The sequence below is a fragment of the Dunckerocampus dactyliophorus genome, chromosome 1 (genome assembly GCF_027744805.1).
Source record: "Dunckerocampus dactyliophorus isolate RoL2022-P2 chromosome 1, RoL_Ddac_1.1, whole genome shotgun sequence".
In the NCBI taxonomy this organism is placed as follows: domain Eukaryota; kingdom Metazoa; phylum Chordata; class Actinopteri; order Syngnathiformes; family Syngnathidae; genus Dunckerocampus; species Dunckerocampus dactyliophorus.
In genome coordinates, this window is record NC_072819.1 from 38,272,723 (window position 1) to 38,292,692 (window position 19,970).

At 41.8% G+C, this 19,970-nt stretch overlaps 3 protein-coding genes across 5 annotated transcripts in view; 1 reads left to right on the forward strand and 2 right to left on the reverse strand.

The window, feature by feature from the left end:
- nckap5l (NCK-associated protein 5-like) overlaps positions 1-2,638 on the forward strand; it is a 39,157-nt gene extending 36,519 nt beyond the window's left edge. For 2 of the 3 annotated variants that reach the window (XM_054771453.1, XM_054771458.1), the window contains exons 12-13: positions 1,239-1,390; positions 1,621-2,638. In XM_054771453.1, coding sequence (XP_054627428.1) covers positions 1,239-1,390; positions 1,621-1,881 — 413 coding nt within the window. In that variant the 3' untranslated portion in view covers positions 1,882-2,638. The remainder of the gene's footprint in view (positions 1-1,238; positions 1,391-1,620) is intronic. The other variant, XM_054771466.1, reaches the window with a different exon arrangement.
- A 240-nt stretch (positions 2,639-2,878) lies between these two features.
- Positions 2,879-11,598, reverse strand: tegt (testis enhanced gene transcript (BAX inhibitor 1)). Its single transcript, XM_054771502.1, has 11 exons — positions 11,485-11,598; positions 11,205-11,348; positions 10,354-10,430; positions 10,163-10,271; positions 8,490-8,610; positions 8,354-8,402; positions 7,164-7,261; positions 4,160-4,239; positions 3,965-4,065; positions 3,782-3,857; positions 2,879-3,679 (listed from the first exon to the last, which is right to left on the reverse strand). The coding sequence occupies exons 3-11, from the start codon at positions 10,407-10,409 to the stop codon at positions 3,656-3,658; spliced, it is 714 nt and encodes a 237-aa protein (XP_054627477.1). The 5' UTR covers positions 10,410-10,430; positions 11,205-11,348; positions 11,485-11,598; the 3' UTR covers positions 2,879-3,655.
- Positions 11,599-12,404: 806 nt separating this feature from the next.
- On the reverse strand, positions 12,405-19,593 carry ctdsp2 (CTD (carboxy-terminal domain, RNA polymerase II, polypeptide A) small phosphatase 2). Its single transcript, XM_054795096.1, has 7 exons — positions 18,913-19,593; positions 17,003-17,166; positions 15,800-15,901; positions 15,392-15,448; positions 14,757-14,849; positions 14,355-14,540; positions 12,405-13,948 (listed from the first exon to the last, which is right to left on the reverse strand). Exons 1-7 carry the CDS (start codon positions 18,971-18,973, stop codon positions 13,823-13,825), a joined length of 789 nt encoding a protein of 262 aa, XP_054651071.1. The 5' UTR covers positions 18,974-19,593; the 3' UTR covers positions 12,405-13,822.
- Between the last annotated feature and the right edge of the window lie 377 nt (positions 19,594-19,970).

Below are 19,970 nucleotides of genomic sequence, written 5' to 3' on the forward strand. Positions count from 1 at the left end.
TTGGTTCACACCCGGCAGCGATAAGTGAATTTGTGAAGTAGGATTCTATATTAATAAATGGAATATTTTCATAGGTATGGCAAAGAAAACCTGTTTACGATCTTCTAAATGAGGGTTTTTAACATTAGAGCCATCTAGAGATGAAATAACACCCCTATAATACCTTTACGTTTGTATTACCAATCTAGTAGATAGAAACATATAAGACACGTTAGACATAAATAACATAGACTCACACATTAACAGTTCCTTGTCTTTTTCTGGACAGTGCACTTCCTGCGGTGGCCATTGTCTCATCAGTGTATTGCAATGGTGGCTTTACACTGCTTTACACTCGTATTACCCAATACAGTCGACACCATAAGAGTAAATAAGTCATTTCATAAAACTCCTGCTTGTGTTCCCGAGGGGACCACTGCAAGGCAGACAGGAAGTGACGTCAGAGGTTCCGAGTTGAGTTTTAGCTTGTTGTGGGTTATGGCCCCAACGGTAGCCCATGTTGTTATTATTATTATTATTATTATGATGATTATGTTGTTATTAGCATTTCTGTGTGGAGTTTGCATGTTCTCCCCATGCGTGTGTGGGTTTTCTCCGGGTACTCCGGTTTCCTCCTACATTCCAAAAATATACATGGTAGTTTAATTGGCGACTTTACGGTAAATTTTCCATAGGTATGAATGTGAGTGTGAATGGTTGTTTGTCTATATGTGCCCTGCGATTGGCTGGCAACCAGTCCAGGGTGTACCCCGCCTGTCGCCTGAAGTCAGCTGGGATAGGCTCCAGCATACTCACGACCCTAGCAAGGATAAGCGGCATAGAAGATGGATGGATGGATGTTATTATTGTGTGAGATCATTTAAGCCTACAATAACGGCCTGTTCTGGCCATCACGTCTCATGTTCTGGCGACACCTAGTACTCATCGTAGAATACTACAATCACAAGTAGAATGTTTCTTCTTCCTTGTATTTTTGCTTTTTAGTTGTGTTACTTAGTTCATTTTGCCATTTTTATGCTTGAAACTTAATTTAGGCCAAGAATACATACAATTTGCTTATATATGCATTTGTTTTTTGTATTGCCAATAGGCCGTATTCATCCAAGAAACAGCAATGGTTTATTATTTTTTTGAACCGCATTAAGAGTGAGCGAGCGATATTCGAACTGCGATCTAGCGAGGGACGACTGCAGAGCTGTATATTCAACTTTTCATGTGTTTAATGTCTCTCCCTGCAGACAAAGACGCTCATGGAGCAAACATGTTTTCTCCCCGTTCCAAGACTTGGACCTTCCCCAACTTGAAGACTCCAGCAGGACCAGCGGAGGTGTACCTGGCTGTGGAGGAAGAGCAGGAGGAGGTGGTATCCTACGGCACGCCATTCAGAGCGGTATGCCTGTTTTGATCTGCACCATTCTGTCACTTGTGTACTAAAAATACCTCCTGAAGATACATTTTTAAACCGCCACTTGCATATTACATAATGTTGGAACACAGGAGTACTCTCCCTGTGAAATAATTAATCAGCAGGATATTAATAATTCACACATTTCTCTAACCCACTTGATGTCTGTTGTATAAGACAGCACACATTACATAAAACTCCTTGTCTCCCGTCAGAGCTTGAAGGCTGGTGGTCCGTCCTCCAGCCGCATGGTTGACCAAGGCAGCTTGCCCGTTCCAGCCCAGTCCGGATTGAGCCGCAGGGGGAAGACTCGGACTCCCAGCGTTCCTGAGATGAGCCGGGAATCTGGGCTGGAGCTGCTCAGGGAGCGGCCGGAGGAAGCGCTCTCCCCGAGCCGCCCGCAGGTTCTGGAAACGCCAGAGTCCCTCAGCGACTCTCTGTATGACAGTCTGTCATCGTGTGGCAGCCAAGGATGATGCAAACACAGACGGACTGCAGAGTTCTATTCTAATTCTGATCCAGCAACATGCAGTCATCTTGTAGGAAAAGAAAGCTTCTACAAGGGGGTGATGACGCTGCCTTGTTACCCGCTTCTCAGCAACAAGGATCAGTGTGACTTCTCCTCAGGATTTCCCGACAAAGTGAAGCCAAAACCACCAATGAAAGTCACTGGCCTCTGTGCAAATCGGACTTGTGTGTACAGGACTGCAAACGCATGGCCAAGCTAACAAATAGCACAAGTGGCATTCTGCTAGATAGTGAGCAACATGTGTTTTCTCTCATCCTGATCTCTTTATGTTAATGTCATTTTCATTTGATTTTTTTTTAATGTGGCACTCCGAAGAGGAAACAAAAAAGAATGTTATTTTTTTTTTTTTATTATTGTTTAAAACGGTCAAATTTTAGTGTAAAAATGATTTTCTCGATCATGTTTGTTTTACGCCTACGGAAGGTTGTCAGAAAAATGTCTGTTTTAAATCATAATGCATTTAAAAGGTAATATATACCAGCAATAATAACATAGATAAGAGAAATGGCTACACTATTCAATATGTATTTCTATTTATTTCAAATGTATATCATTCATCTTTTTTGTAATCTTTCTGTGAAAATGGAAAGTCTCCTCGCTTAGATTATGTTCAATTTCAACATGTGTTGCTGTTCGTTGCTAGATGATAGATCCGCTGTACGTACTGCCGTTTTTCTACTTTATAATTAAAATGTTTTCATTTAGACCTGCGCCTCAATCAGCTTCCAAGCACAGTTGCTATGTTATCAGCGTCACTACTTTTTGCACTTATCCTATTACATAAAGCTTGGACATGACCTCAGCTTCCTTAACTTTGTTAGAACAAACCATACACTGAGCAAACACCCCAAAATGACTGAAGAAAGTTGCTGTCAACATCACTACTGCTAAATAGAAGGAAAAAAAAGGAAAAGTAGTAAAAGTCATGAGAATTTGAAATTGAATTACAATTTTTGCATTCAACACATTTATTTGAGCAAATGTATCAAATTATTAGTTTACATTTTACATCAAGAAAATAAATTCTTCACAGTATACACTCAAATGTTAGGGTTAACACCACTTGATTTGGCAAACTAACAGATTTTTCTGGAATTCACAGGAGCGAAGAAAAGCTTGCCTGTCGTTTTTTGTACTAGCTGAAAATAAGATTATGCCAACTCAGCCCCTAATAAAGATGTAAAAGAGCTTATCAATAGTGCTCTGTCCTGGTTGAAGTAATTCAGAGCATTTCTTATTTGTGAAGGAAATCTGGTGACAATCGGCTGAAGAAAAGAGGAAACTCAAAAATAAGCAAATCAAAGCATGTAATCATTCAACTTAAAACGATACTCACTGTCAGAAGCTTACGTGACTCACTAAAAATGAGCCTAGTCATGGCACTAAACAATAAGGATGAAAATCTTCACGCAAAGCTCCACTGAGGGAGAGGACACTTGACAGCGCCACGCTCCCCTCTACAGGCCAAACATGTTCACTGCAGCATTAGGTCTACTCCCCCGGCTCACAGCCACCACACAGGACTAGCATGAGTTTACACGGACGTACATTCAAAACCCTTGGAAGGTGAACAAGTAAAGAAAACAAGGTAAATATTTTTTCAAATCAAATAAGACCACAGGAGTTAATTGAAGAAATGAAGACAGAAGTATCAAGTGTGTTGCAAACTGTGCCTTCTTGTTTTGACGGCTTGACTTGCTTTTTCAGCCAACAATCCTGGTCTACTTCTTCTCCTTCTTCTTGTCCTGGCAGGATGACACGGACAAAATGAAAGCTGGCTCGGGACAGTTTGCTGGTAACAGGCGTTAGCAAACAGATACAATGATCACAGACTTCCTGCCAAGTACCTTGTCGTTCATGGCAAGGATGACCATCAGTTTCCTGAAGATGGTGATGAAGTCAAGGAACAAGTCCACACAGTGCCTACACAAGGCAAATATAAAAATACAAATATATACACACTGATATCATTTGTTTCTATCTTGAGCACAACACATGAAGACGCGCGCTAACAAGACAGCCATCCTCACCAGACATAGTCCTTGTCTCCGTTCTCTGCCTTCTCAATGATGAGCTGAGTGTCAAACAGGACGAATCCGCACATGATGAGCAGGCCCAGGTACATGTGAGCCTGTGAGGAAGACCATCCAAAGATCACACATCATGATAGCCTACCTTAAACTTGGCTGTGAGCGGATCAGTTACAGAGGAAGTAATGCACTCACCTTGAAGAGCATCACAGATCCAAAGAACATGTTCATGAGCGACATTAGGAAGAGGATGGACAGGCCTGACATCAGCGTGCCTGACGAGAACAACGAGGCAATGAGCAAGTGACACATGGACCATGAGGAGACAAATACACTGGGCTGTCAAAAGCATTAGCACACATCTGTGTGATCTATCGAAATCTTCATGTGACCGCTGCATGCTTCCAAATTTGTAGAAACAGTCAAGAGGCCATTTTAGATCTGTTGGGGGCATGAGCAAAAATTCACAGGGGGCCCCTTTGCATAGTGCAACGGTTGTAGAAGTTGAAAGTTTGTCAGCTCTCAGGGGCCACCAACTGCAACTGGGATGGGGCACCAAGCAGTTGCCTGCCTTGCCAGGTGGCAAGCAAAACTATACAAAGAACCCTGACGTGAAGCCCACCACAGACATGTGGGTCGAACTAGAAGAGAAATGGTGAACCAGCAAGCTCTCTTCCTCCTCACAAATGTTGCGTAAACGGACAAAAACTCCATAAAGTCTTTGCAGAACAATGAAAGCTGTCATGCAACTTCAAACCTCCATTGCAAATAACATTTATTTATTTCAATACAAACATTTTCAGTAACCTCAAAGTATTAAGTTGTGATATTTCAATTATTTTTGTTGATTTATTGCAAACTATTGCCACTTTCTAAAGTTATTAAATTTAATTTAAACCGTTTTTTTCCCTTTTTCCACTTCCTGTATGTCAGTGGTTTGTAATTATTTTCTGACATGCCCCCCCAGGGCCAGAATAACCCCTCACCCCCACCCCGCTTTCATACAAAGATGTACAAAATGACCTGTGCGGTGTGATGTTGTTGGACTTCTGTGCGAACCAGTTTGTCCATAACAAACACCATGTTTGAACATAAGGATGTCCACAAGTGCACTTGGCAGCAGGACACCCTTGGCCACACATCTATGATCGACTATGTAGTCGTATCGTCGGCCCTGCGTCTGCATGTTCTGGACACGCGGGTGAAGAGAGGGGCTGAGCTGTCTACTGATCACCAGCTGGTGATGAGTTGCATTAGATGGCGGGGGAAGTTGCCAGACAGACCTGGGACACCCAAACGTGTAGTGAGGGTGTGCCGGGAGCGTTTGGCAGAGTCTCCCGTTCATCGAGTCTTCAACTCTCACCTCCAGCAGAGCTTCGCCTGCATCCTGGGGGAGGATGAGGATATTGAGTCTGAATAGGCCGTATTTCGTGCCTCCATTGGTGAGGCAGCCGATTGAAGCTGCGGCTGCAAGGTGGTCGGTGCCAGTCGCGGCGGTAAGCCCCGAACCCGATGGTGGACACCAGAGGTCAGGGCTGCCGTCAAGGTGAAGGAGTCCTATCGAGCAGGATGGCTTGTGGGACTCCTGAAACAGCTGATAGGTACCTGCAGGCCAAGTGGCACGCGGCTTAGGCAGTGGTTGAGGCAAAAACTTGGGTGTGGGAGGAGTTCGGTGAGCCAATGGATAACGACTTTCGGTCGGCCTTGAAGTGGTTCTGGCAAACCGTCCGACGCCTCAGAAAGGGGAAGCAGTGCCCGGTCCCCACTGTTTACAGTGGGGACGGGGCCTGCTGACCTCGACTGAGGATGTAGTCGGACGGTGGAAGTAATACTTTGAAGCTCTTCTCAATCTGACTGACATACCTTCCATAGAGGAAGCAGTGTCAGAGGGCACGAATGCGGACAGTTCTATCACCGTGGCTGAGGTATCTGGGGTAGTCAAAACACTCCCCAGTGGCAAAGCTCCGGGGGTGGACGAGTTTCACCCCAAATTCCTCAAGGCTCTGGAAGTTGAGGGAGTCTTGGCTGGCATGTCACTTCAACATTGCGTGGAAGTCGGGAACAGTACCTCTGGATTGGCAGACCGGGGTGGTGGTACCCCTTTTCAAGAAGGGTACCGGAGGGTGTGTTCCAGCTATTGGGGGATCTATAGGGATAGTCTACCCTGCCTAATCCTGCAACTCATGTCAAAAGACCATAAATATTTTCTTAGTGGAGATGTGTTTTGTAAAAGTGGAATTTAAATGTTGGCAGTCACATAAAAGACAAATAGCTAACCTCTACTTTCTTTTTGTCAAAGTAGCTTTAATAGTGCTGCATGTTGGATATACCTGTGCTATCATATCATACCATATCATATCTCAATTTATGATACTGTTTATACAGGACAGATTTCTATAACAAAAATATTTTGTTATTTTGAACTAAATATATTACTGAACTATTCATTTCCGGTGTGTTCATATTACTCTAATACAGGCATCAAATTAAATTTTGGTTTGTGTCAAATAGTACAAAATATTTTGCAATGTTCTCGGTTGATGTCCTGCTGATTGTTGAAAAATGTTAAATAAGTTCATAAATCAATAAGTCATAAAAAATTGCTATTTGTCATTAAAAAAAATACAGACGGCGCAGCGGTACGACACAGCGGCGGCAGTCCGCCCTCCCATGCAGTCCACCACCACAGGGGAAATCCTAGGGGAAACCCTGATCATTGTACTTTTCTTAAAAGTAATGTTAAAATCTGGTCTCATAGACCTAATCTCATGTATCGTCTTGTCTCATAAACTGAGTTTCGCCTGACACCCCTAGTGTTTACACTACAAGCGATTAAACGGTGACATTTACGACTTATTAGGTTATGATATTCACATTAACATGTCGAAAGTGTACATAAATAGTGTTATGTGCTTACACATTAGTTGGATAGCTGCAAAGCCAGAAATACACACTAAATCCACACGCTACCGGGAACTCTACGAGGGCACAACATCGCCCCCATCACCTAACACCAGGGGGCGCACCCTATTTGAGAAGCAATGCTGCATGTGTAAATGCTTGTGCCCAAATACTTTTGTCAATACCCTTGTAAGCATGCAGATGTAAATAAACATATTTATATATGCAGTTTATTTAATACTTTGTTGTGTTTTTTTTTACAAAACCATACGTCTCAACCATAAGGAAGTTCCTTTACCTCCGAGGAACAGGTAGCTCCTGCGTTTGGCATAGAGGGCGCTGAGAGTGAAGCAAATGAAAATAACCGAGGTTCCCATGAATGCAGTCACAATGATGCTGCAAAAGAGAGAGAAAAAGATGCAACTATTTGTTTATCTGGGACAAGAGAGCAACACATCCTCACAAAACATTCATAAGTTTAGTTGAAAAAGTCACAAGAAGAAGTTTTAATTGAAATAGTAATAATTGAAACTGCTCCCAATTGGATATTTGAACTAAGATGAAAGTGTACATTTACCTATCACGAAGATAGAGTTGTGTAAAACAGCTTTTAAAAGTTTTAGGACCTATAGACTTTAGGATAGGTGCAACAGCTTGAAAAAAATAAAGAAAAAGACTTAAAAATTGACAAGCTAACGTCACGGTGGTGTGAAAAAGTTTTTTTTTGTTTCAGATCAAACAAATATAAATATTAGTTAATGACAACAACTGAACACAAAATGCAGGTTTTAAATTAAACTTATTAAGAGACAAAAAAAATCCAAACATACATGGCCCTATGTGAAAAAGTGATTTGTTGCCCCCCCCAAACATAACTTAACTGTGGTTTATCACACCTGAGTGCAACTTCTCTAGCCACACCCAGGCCTGATTATTGCCACACCTGTTCTGAATCAAGAAATCACTTAAATAAGTCTAACAAAGTAAAGTAGACCAAAAGATCCTCAAAAGCTAGACATCATGCAGACATCTAAAGAAATTCAGGAACAACTTCGAAAGTAACAGATCTATCAGTCTGGGAAAGGTTATAAAGTCATTTCTAAAGCCTTAGGACTCCAGTGAAACAGTGAGAGCCATTATACACAAGTGCAAAAAAACAAAACAAACATAAGAAATCAGGAAGGGGGCAAACACTTTTTCACACCACTGTAATATCACAACACAGTCCATCTAGCCATGTATAAACAAAACATGGAATGTGGACTAATACTTAGATAATTTGGTTGTCTATTCGTAGTTGCTCATATGCTTGTTCTTGTTTCCTAGTCAGCACAGATTGGTGTCCTATCGCATTGTTTTGATCATTTTTTCACAAAAAGATTGTGGATGATGGACAGAATTTAAAAAAAAATGCAGTTTTCCTTTAATGCCTGAAGACACGCCATCTGTTAGCTGCAGACGTTAAACATTACACAAATGTTGGCATACCTTGGATTGACTGCAATGACAAAGTCCAGAGTGGGGCCAAGACCAAGACCTGGAGGGAGAAGGCAGAAGACGTTAGAATAGATTAAGTCAGGTGAGCCGTAGAATAACCATCTAATGAGATAAACCGCCAGGGTACCAGACAAGAAGGCGAATCCAGCGAGGATAGCCAGCCTCTTCTTCTCCGTTTCTGAGTTGTGTGGTGTCATGGCAAGCCAGATCATCATTCCCAGGGAGCCCAGAGCAGACAGCATTCCTCCCTGATGACGACAACAACAAAGACAAGCTGAGAGCAGGACTCAACTCTGCTATTCAGCAATATTTATGCCCTCCTCAAATCGTGAGCAGACCACTGGTCTTCATCCATCAATTTTCTTCCACTGGAGCTGGAGCCTACACCCTAGATTGGTCGGCAGTCAATCGCAGTGCACATATAGTAGAGCCCGACCAATAAATAAGTGGGGCCGATTATGATGTATCACGAGTAATCTATATCGGTGAATATGTAACTGCGTGGAGATTCTGTCGCTCCGCTCTCGTGTGCCCCCCCCCCCCTCCCAGCTCTGCCTCACTCACTAGGCTGCAGAGGAATAGCGAAAGAGACTGCATGTTTTTACACTGTGGTAAGCTGTGACTTTGTAAAACAATATAACACTATAGTGCCACTCTGTCAGGTCCCGTCAGGGAGAACATTCTAGTTTTTTTTCCACACAAGTTTTAGAGAGTGTATTACATTATTTTACATCATGTAGGTTGCATCTCTGTGAGATACAAAGAAAGATGCAGCGGTTAATCCACATGTCGACCATTATCTAGGACTATTATGCAGCGTTTTAAAGTGAAATAAAAATATATATCCTATATATATGCAGATATACACAGCGTTCCACCTCACTTCATACTTCCATGCAGAATTTCCAGTGGCTCATACATTCACAAGTTAATGTCTTCATTAAAATAATTTTGAAACTGTACTAAGTATAAAGTATTTAGCTGTGACTGTATGTATTGCATGTTTTCAAAGCAGCTACATTATGACATAAAATGTAGTTTAGTCCCTTGTATTAAGATGTTGTGGTGAATAAGCCTTTTAAACACAATTTATTAGTTTAAAAACACCTCACATTAGCCTATGTATTTTCACTTTCAGTCGAATGCAGCCACTTTATTTTATTTTAAAATGGTCAACTATAGTATCAAATCCTAGGCTAATTACCAAAATGCACAAAATGTATATATTTTCATTAGACAGGCAGAGGGGACGAGTAAGGTGTGGAGCCACTTCACAAAAGACTCAACAGGCGTGAACGTTAGATGCAACATCTTCAGTGTGCAAGTAGGCCAGGGCTCCAGCACCAGCAAAGAAAAGAACAGTACAAATTTGTGGTAACACCTAAAAGTAAATAAGAGGCATGTCCTTACATTGACAGTGTTACTAATTAAAACTTCCTTATTTTAATTTTGTAGTCTTGTTTCTTTGTGTTGAATCGCATTTTGGGTATTATAAGAATTTATGTTAATGTACAGTATATATCCTGTGTATAGCAATGCTCTTATTTCATATATCAGCCATTTATATTGGTTCTCGGCCAATATATCGGATATTGGCTTTTTTCAGCCCCCAATGTAGGTATCACCACCGGCCCCAAAAATCCCAAATCGGTCGGGCTCTAACATATAGACAATCATTCTGAGAATTATATGCTCTTGTCTATAGATGCATCCACACATCATTATCAGATGTGTAAGGCAATGTAAAAGGGGAGAACAAGGGAAAAGGGGGAAAGCAAGGCTGAAGGTATATTTTATTACCTGGAAGAGGCGCGTGACCACATGCACATAGGAGCCAGCTGCAGCCACAAACATACACACTGCCAAGCTGGAGTAGACATTCTTCAAGTGCACCTGGGTGGAATGAGAACTGAAAGACAAAAAGTTTAGATAAGGATTGTTGACTGACGGAGCAGATTAGGAGCATGTTTGACATGCGTCACATAATTTACATTTGGGAGAACTTGAAGAGAGCGTCAAAGTTGATGTTGCGGTCGAACACGTTCATGATGGAACAGGAAGCTGAGATCTAAAAGTGAAAGAAATTGTTCATTGGGTCATTCTTGATCACAATGAAAACTATCCTTGAAAAGTTACAGCGAGCCTTTGCTTGAAACAATGACAACAAATGTTAACTTCTACGTTCACTTTATCAACAGTTTTGTTATGTTTTGCACTTTAGAAAGTGACCCCCTACAGCAGTAGAACGTATAATAATAATGACGTATGTTACTTTCGGCCTTTGTGAAAACGCCACAATTGTATAACTTTGTCTGAGCTCTCCTGGTGACCTATCACTTGTGAAACATGGAGGTTACTTTCGTTTATCGCTTTCACTTTGCGTGGGTACTAATTCCGTCCTGTTAATCCAAAAAGTTGATAAAGCTCCAAAATGACCTGGCTCCTGTTGATGATACACACCCAGCGCAGAAATGTGTGTTTGGCTTCATGACGCTGTGTCGTACAACCAAATGCGTGCTACAGTAGCACACATAAAAGGACAGCAAACACAGTTGGTTTTACCATAAAATTGTAAGCAATCAAAAAAAGACTATGTAAAAATAACACAAATAAGTCGAAAACATACGACGAGCAACAGCTTGTTCGTCGGCCACTAAGTGTTATTAATAGCTAACGGTGCTAGCCAAGAAGCTCTATTATAACAGCACCCTGCTAAGCTAACGTTAGCTAGTTGGTCTGTGGCCACAATCCACTATCTCGACAATTGAGCAAAAAACATTAAAGCCACAAACCAAATCCAACACGCCAATGTTTTTCTCAAGTCATTGTGTCTGCCTTTCACCTGTTCTGCGCTCCTGTGCGTTGGTTTGTGTAGCGTTGTCTTCCTTGTTTCAAGATGATTTGTGGAAGCTAAACAGGACGTGTCACACAGTGGTCTGCTGATGTCACCATAGAAACGCCCAGAAAAGTGCAGACCTATTTCCGGCTAAAAGACGACACAATAAATGATAGTCATTTCGAGCGTCACTTAAAAACCACACGACGTCGACTTTGTTTAAGAGTAACGTAAATATAAATGCGAATGTGCAATAATATCACATGTTAAAATGAAAAGCACTTACCAGCTTGTCGCTGAGTATTCACCTCCGTCCACCTAAAATGGCCGACACAATCTACCGCCGTCATAAGCAGCGGTAGTTCTGTGCGCCACCCGAAGAGAACATGCATTTCTTTAAAGCAATTAAAACATTTAATTCTCACTGCTTTGGGTGGTATATTACTGAAGCTGGATTGTAAAACTAAACAACCTTTACGTAGACGTTGTAATAAAATCGACACAGGCTTCACAGCTTAAATGCTGGAAATTAAACTTAAAAGAATATGAATCATTTTGACTATTTCTGACTTGAAGCTTGGTGCCCCATTCTGATACCTTTGTCATTACGTTACAAATTAACTACTATGCAGTTTAACCCAAATTAGTGATCACTTCTTTATAAACTCATCCCCCCCAGATCCTAGATGTAACAATACGTAAATAGACGTTTAGGAAGATATTATTCTGTTAGATTTGTATAATACATTATATAGTTAGGACTATGGGGAAATGAATATGCATATATATTTTTTAAAATGCTTAAATGTTTAATACATTACATAATACTGCATGAAAGCCAAAAATAATTCAAAATACTGTAGTAATGACATCAAAGCAGTCTGATTGGATGCTAACCATTTGTGGCATGTCATGACGTCAATGGTTTTCTATCAATGAGCTCACCTTTGAGCTTCTTTCAGAGAATGTTGAAGTATTCCAGAACCACTAAATAAGTGGTATTGGAAACTTGATTGCGCTTCTTAAGTGTGTTTTTGACTGATTGATATATGCAGTGAATATCCACACTAGTACTTTGTTCATTTACGTATATAATTTTGTTCCAACTAAGGTGCAAGGCCTAGTTGTAAATTAGTGCTCTTTTAAAACGTGTCATTTAATAGCTGTATGACATTACCATAAGGGAAGAAATGGCACAAAAACAAGTACAAGAAAATAGAACCAATTTTTATTGCCATTAAAATTGGTAGCACCTTGTGTTTTATAGTTTTGGTCAAATATGGTAGACAATGACTTATTTAAAACAGACAATTTGTGACAAATACTTTGGGTCATCACAACTGGTACATTTCAATTATTTTTTTTTAAAGTAGTTAACATGCAAACAATAATTGCATTAGGCATTACACATCACAGAAAACCCCATGAGACATACCCAAATAAAACTAAAGTATCTAAAATGCAAACAAATTTTGTATGACTTCTACATATCGAACTGCTGATGAATGTTGGACTTCCTATTGAGCTTTAGGCACAGATATAACCTGAAAACACAAGGCCAGCCTTTAAAGTTAGCAAAAGGAATATGCTACAAAATGTTGAGTAATTACTGGAAACAGGTTTTGGCCAATAAATATAGAAAAAACACTCACACATAAAAAAATGGATATTTTCAAGTGTTACAATGCAAGTACAGCCTCGTGGCTTCACACTTGCTCTCGACAGTGTTTCCTCATGCCCAGCATGACGCATCAAAGTATTGAGGCCATCAAATCTCTTTCAGGCAGATTACCTTTATTGGTCTCAATTTTAAAAAGGCACAGTTCTGATCTGAGCACTGTTTGTAAAAAGTTGCTTGTCATGTCATGATCAGAAAAAGACAGTTATCAAGTTTGATTGAAACTGGTGTTGATGGTCATCCTATGTGCCAGCATTTTCCAGTGTGTCTGATGTGTGTCTTGTCAAGGAGATTTTTGCCCTGTTTTTTCAACCTGAAAACAAACATATGTATGAAACCCAATCAAAGAATGTCATGTAGAAAACATGAATCCAGAACAGCACAAATAGAACTCTCCTTTGTTTTGAGTTTCATCTTTAGATAAGGCTGACAAAGTACTGGAATGGAATTATTGACAGAACTGACTTGCATAGAAAAAATAGATTTTCCTATCAAAAAAAATATGTATAAAATCTGGTGAAAATGTAGGAAAAAAAGGTTTTTATGTCATTCTTTAAAGGCACACTCAATAACATGATGTTCAAAGGTCAAGTAAGAGCATGCAGGCTTCTGCTTTGGCAAAAGAACCATTTCACTATTGACACTAACGTGAGTGGTGGCGCTTTGGTTGCTGTTTGCCCTCTCTGTTTGGTGGTGATTTCAAATAGTGGTTGGCACTATCGTAAGCATACGAAAGGCATTTGAATGCACTCTTTAAATTGAGGCACACACTTTGTGCTTTATAGGCTTGGAATTTCCTAAAGCCTGTGCTAATGTCATTGTCTAAACAGAGGATTTTGTGCGGAGGTGGGAATAAACAGCATCCCAACAGCTCAGGTTACAAAGTGTGATATGCAGTTGCCCTGCAGCTGGAGAGGAGCTCTACAAAGGCTGCTCATTGAGCAGCTTAATGTCCGCGAAGCTGGTCCAACTGGGTGTAAACGTTATCCGCTTGGCTAAGTTCTTCAAACACGGGCAGAAGATTGAGGAGTTCAGCATCATCCACGTCATCAAACCACGACAACACAGGGACCTGAGGGCGACACACAGATGCTTACAGAAGCTCCAAAATAACTCCAATATTAGCATTAGTAGACAATTGTTCTCTCTCAAAACAGATGTATATTTTTGACCAAAGAAATGTGGGGTTTCAATTTATTCTACATCCGTCTGCAACCTGTCTCAAGCTGTAAAATACATGGAACTACACATTCAAATGAGGACTGGCAAAATTTGTAATATCTAATCTGACCTGTTTTTCATCTACTTCTCATCCAACAAAATTTGACACAATTTTGTGTTATAATAATCCAAATGGAATATTCCCTGTCTGTTGCATTCTGTCAAATTAACAAATAAAGTACTTGCTTGTCATCCAACAAATTTGGCGCACTGTTGCATCACACCAACAGAATTACTTAAAGCAGATTTCAACTCACAGCATTATTTGGGTGAAAGATGTAGGAAGCAGGAGAATTGTCCAAGATTAGAGTTTTGTGGAGATCCCGGCCCAGGCGGCTCAGATCTTTGACATAGCAGCCCTGATGGAAGACACAAGACTCCCGGAATAGCCGAGCCCGAAACACACCGCACTGGTCCAGCAGGTCTGTCACTGGGTCGGCGTACTGGTGGAGGTCAGGGAAGAGTTAGGGAGAAGGTGAGGGGAGCTACTGAGGAAGCTGGCTAACATTTCCACAACTACAGTATGAGCACACAAACTAAGCCTGTTAAGGCAGCTGCTATCACAGTGTGAGAATGCGCAAGGGGACACAAAATGGGATCAGACATTAAACCACAGCTGACAAAACACATGTGGAGTGGACTAAACTGGGAAGCTCTACCTTCGCCAGACTGGCGGTGAACAGCACACACTCAAACAGCTCCCCCATTCGCTGCAGGAACTCGTCAACGTACGGTCTCTTAAGGACGTACACCTGTGAACACAGTGTCGGTTAATTAACTTCATGGTCAGTGAATATCTCACGAGAAAAGAGACAACTTCATTTATTGTCACAATCCGAGGCATTCTTTCCCTCCACGAGCTGCTAATAGCCACTTCCTGAGACAAGTGATCAAGAATAGGCCGTGCCAGTGTTAACCAGCCTATCCTGGATTACTTGAACCAGGCAGAGGCCCGCACAGATTCCTTACCAGTACACGACATCCCAGGAATCACATTTAGGCAGTCAAGCACATTTTCACATGTTGTATAGGTCTTAACATCAACAGCGAAATGCACAACTTCGCTACTTAGAACATTGAGATGGTCTAGGTTGAGGTTCTTCCTCCTATTGCTGCTGTTCCCTTCCTAGTGTGAATCCTTGTTCAACATCTGGCCAGTAGAGGTCTCTGCACAGCCGTCATCAGTCAGGAGACCCATTCCTTCTCAGCTCAGTGACTGCTGCAAACACATCAGCACAAACGCAACCCACGTACCCACTGCCCCTGTGAGGAAAACACACTTGCAGTTTTTTACCTGGTGTGTGGTCCCCTCTATCTCGACAGGCACGATGAAGTCTGCATTGCTAATTGGCTGGAGAGGAAACACAGAGGGGAGACGGTCAGCATGTGCATTCTCGTGAACCCCGTGTGTATGCTCACATGGCGTTACATAACAGCTGAACACTTAGATGCCACACTGCTGTTATAAATAACAAGGCATAGACTGCACAAACATAATCTACTTCATGTTTTACACACATACAGTGATTTTAAAAACATTAATTTGCTTATAACAGCTATTGCTATCATGCATTTAGAGTATGAATAAACACAAGTATGTGCTAAATGTTACTTATTGTTATTTAAGCATTTATCTTGAGTGGTCAAAATACAGACAAGACAGCATTCTGAATCAAGAACGCATGTAAGCATTCTTTCCCACCTTGAAAGAGCTGTGTACAAGCGTCTCATCCAGGTCTATGACCACGCAGATCTTCCCTTGGTCCTGGGCGTTCACCTCAGGCAGGAGGCAGGGTTCACACAACTGAGGATGCACAAACACTTCTGAATGCTACAATCATACAAGCATATCTCAGTCATTTGGCCAGTATGTGCATTGTTTGCCAATAAGGGCCAATACAGTCACAAAAATGGTGTAATTCATATGAAAATCAAAGCTTCATTGTTTATGGTCAACATATTTATTAAGGTGGACTCCAAAATTCTTTACAAGTCAATTCAATTCAAGTCGCGTCACGACAAGTCTTTGAAACTACAAAACAACACCATATTTATGCAAATGAGGGTCAGAAATATTCCAGGAGGAATTTATTTGTGGTCCCAGTTGTCTTCTGTTTTTAAATTGTACTTCCAGCTGTTTGGATTTCTAAAAATGTATATTTTCTAACCATACAAGACATATAAAAACATATGGAATTCAAAGTATTTATCACTCTGAGCTTTGCTCTTTATGTCTGCTGCCAGACCGACATGAATTATTGCTACATTACATAACATGCATATCGTTGAGAGGCAAAGAAGATTATGACACAATATTCTTTCTCCAACTAAACAACGAGCTTGGTGCAGCTTAACTTCAGACAGTTAGCGGGCTCTACAGATGCTGCGGGATCTTATGAATATGCCTCTTAAATGGCACTAAAAATCTACATTGTGGCCGCTCATGTGCACTCTGTGCTTGGGTCCTTATTTCTCAGTGCCATCCACTTCAACAAGTATGAAGCAAATATTCCATGCGTCCCAGCCGATACTGTTGTCTGAGACTCTTTCATTCGTATCATTCTGGCAGAATCAACATTCCACACCCACTGTGGTTAACATTTAAAGATGTGTTACCATATTCATAACAATGCTGTGTTTACATCTAAATGTATTCAGAAGCATCCTCAAAATGGCATAACATTAGGTACTCTCATGTCTAGAGAAGTATTCATTTAAAAATATGTTATATTATGTTAATATTATTGTGGTTGTAGTTTACAGTGATGGAGATTTTTTGATACAGAGCCAGTAATGGATCTGATTTGATTGTGCAGGTGTGTCTAATGATTTGTCTTGTGAGTTTATGTCTCGCACAGACCGATGTGAGCGACTCAAATTGTTTCTGGAATGAGAATTGCGTTACCTTGACAACTGCCCCATTTTCCTGTGCCTCCAGCAAGGCCTGCTGGGAAGGTGGTGGCAGTGGTGGAGGTGGTTTGGGGCCATCCTGAGCTTGGAGGCAGCAGAAGAGTGCTTTGAAGATGTTACAACTCCGAGGCTGCTTGAGGGCCGAGCGGCTCACCTGGCCTGTTCAGACACAGAGAAAGATAGAGGATTGTGATGAAAAGTGAGACTACTTTACATGGCGGTCACTAATATAGCTCTCCTATCTAGTTTTCGAGCATGAACTAATAAAGCCTGTTTAGATGAGACGCAATTCGTTGTCTATGACAACCTAAACAGTCCAGCTGCGACCCATTCAATGCCCTGAGAATACAATGATCTGGATGAATGAAAATATTTACAGCATGTCACAACCAGTCAACAGGAATGAAATTGTGTACTCCTGAGACTGAGCTTGTGACATGCAAACATAGGCATCCGCTGTCCATCTGTGTGTAGGATAACACAGCCTGCAATATGAAATCCGGTTTTAATGCGGCGGCCTCTGCTGCTGCTGCTGGAAATGGCCTATACAGGTTATATAATCACAGAGGGCGGGAAAACCCACACTTTACAGCAGTACCTTCGACAGAAAGCACAGACAGAGAACATTCCAAGACATTTTGAGGCTGCTCGGGGCAGCAGTCACACCTCTAAAGGGTCTGGCTTTGATCAGCTATTGCTATTTTGGCCATCCCATCCATCTGACCTCCCGTGCGATCTGTAGGGCAAGACAGGTTGAATTGCCCCTCATCGATGCAACTCATACACAAGCTTCCTAGAAAGAGGAACTGTTGATAAACACACCCAAAGTGTGCTGATCCAGCTGTGATTTTCCCCATGTGTAATCTGTACTAACCCTCACTGCAGGCAGAACACAGCAGTGTTACACAACTCAGTGTTTAAGAGACAAAGAACACTCGATCCTCGTTTGTTGATTGACAGACACAAACAAAAGCCTTTCGAAGACTCAAGTAGGCTACCCATGCACAGGCAGACTTTCAATACAATCCACATGATTTGTGACCTGATCTGATGATTGATTCCCCACAGGAAAACTAGTGAGAGTGTATATCACATCTCCTCTGCTGCTGGATGCCCGGGAAGGAGATTATTCCCCACAGACAAATCATGCGCCCTTCTATCTTTTAAAACCACCCTTTCCTAAACACACTGAGCATGGTTACTGAGGCAACACTGCGTGCAATCATGCATTGTGTGCGACATTAACAAGCAAAACATGAATCAGGCAGCTGAGCCGCTTTCAAGGCCAAGAAAAGCGCACAAACAACAGAATCTTTGAACGGTGTCACAATGGGCGTGTACAGTGGGGGTGTGCATTCCGCTGTCAGTACCGCGGCACCTGGTTTCTCTATACACATTATCCAACAGTTGCGTGGTTATTTACGGTGTTTGTTGCCTTTATGCAAACACTCAAAAAGCAAAGAAATCCCGGAGTGGACACCAATAAGCTCTCCATAATGTGACCCGCTGGGGCGCTGCTGCCTGCAGCGCAATCATGTTGCCTGTTCTTCTCGTAGTAGGAAATGGGCTGGTGCCAAACAAGCTGCAACCTGAGAGACATATAAATACTCAGCAGCTTGGTTTTGGGAACTCTTGTGGTTGCAGCGATAATCACAGCTTCTATATCTATATTATATAGATACATTATCTACAGTCTATTATAGATTATGTAGACTGGAAACTTCAAAGTGAAGCTCACATTGAAATAGTGAGGCAATCCCAGAACATATGACAGTTTTATTTTATTCTTGTATCGACTTAATACCACATATCTGTACTTTAACTGTCAAACAAGCGCACATAAACATGGATTGTAGGTCAAAATAGAGATAAATAAGGGTGAAAACAACACCACAAAAGGCTCACCTGTTTTCGGTGACACTTGGACGTCTTCTTTCTGCACTTGGGTGATAACAGAACTTTCCATCTGACAATCACAGAGCCCTCAAAATCCTCAAAACCTGACCCCGGGCGCTGATGGGCATCCCTCATTGGGTTTTGTCTTCGCGGACCAACCCAATTTGTCACCCAGCACGCCTGTCACCCGCCTCGGTGAGAGTGGCGTCGATACGGTGCCGTGGCTTTCTTTATTTCCCCGCCGTTTTTCCTCGCTGTTCTTCCCTCGCAGACCCACTGAGAAGGAGGGAAAGGCACTTGGATAGGTTATCCCAGAGGCTCTACGGGAGTCAGTCGGTGGCCACCACCTGGCTTTTCCGCAGCTATTTGGTGTTGATAAGAGCGGGCAGCCCCTTCACCCGTCGCCGCCAAGTCGTCACTTTCGCAGCAACAACATGGAGAATCCAGGCGCGAGGAGGAAAACAACCGAGGAAATGGGGCAAGGGAGGCCGGTTTCAAGCTCCCCCTTACTACACATAAACAACATCGGCGGGACGGTTGGAAAGAGCCACAAAAACGTCCACAGTTCGGCGTTGGAGCGACTTCCCTCGCGGGAAAAGTTGACTACGGAACGAAGTTTGGTGTAAAATATTAGTTTTGTAAAATATCCGACGCGTTGTTTTTCTCCGGTTGGGACTCGGCGGGTGCCCTGAAACCGACCATCTTCTCTGATTGGAGAGGCCTTGGTGAGGGGGCGTGGTCAAGGCATTCCTCCCCATCCTGCACGCGCCACATTCCGGCGCTGCTCCGGCTGTATGGCGCTTGTTTGTGTTTATTATTAGATAGAGATAAATAAACACAACATCACCAACACATGCTATTGAACCCAGAGTCAATCTGACATACTATTTTCACGTGCACTTTGAAATATACAATATACACTTGTAAACCATCACAAATTCAGTATCAAAATCAGTATCAAATATACACATTGTATGTCTGCCAAGATGTACCCTGCACAATGTACCATATTACATTCCTTTCGTCCATGCTATACATGATATATATGATTGACTGTATAAAAACGA

Excerpts from the sequence above, each read along its gene's own strand:
- tegt (XM_054771502.1), bottom strand. The coding sequence starts at position 10,409 with ATGAACGTGTTCGACCGCAACATCAACTTTGACGCTCTCTTCAAGTTC. Across the intron at positions 8,403-8,489 it reads TGGATTCGCCTTCTTGTCTG|GTCTTGGTCTTGGCCCCACT; the intron begins GTACCCTGGCGG and ends TTCTCCCTCCAG. Across the intron at positions 3,858-3,964 it reads GGAGACAAGGACTATGTCTG|GCACTGTGTGGACTTGTTCC; the intron begins GTGAGGATGGCT and ends TGCCTTGTGTAG.
- ctdsp2 (XM_054795096.1), bottom strand. The coding sequence starts at position 18,973 with ATGGAAAGTTCTGTTATCACCCAAGTGCAGAAAGAAGACGTCCAAGTG. Across the intron at positions 17,167-18,912 it reads CCAAGTGTCACCGAAAACAG|GCCAGGTGAGCCGCTCGGCC; the intron begins GTGAGCCTTTTG and ends GTGTCTGAACAG. Across the intron at positions 14,541-14,756 it reads TCACCGCCAGTCTGGCGAAG|TACGCCGACCCAGTGACAGA; the intron begins GTAGAGCTTCCC and ends GACCTCCACCAG.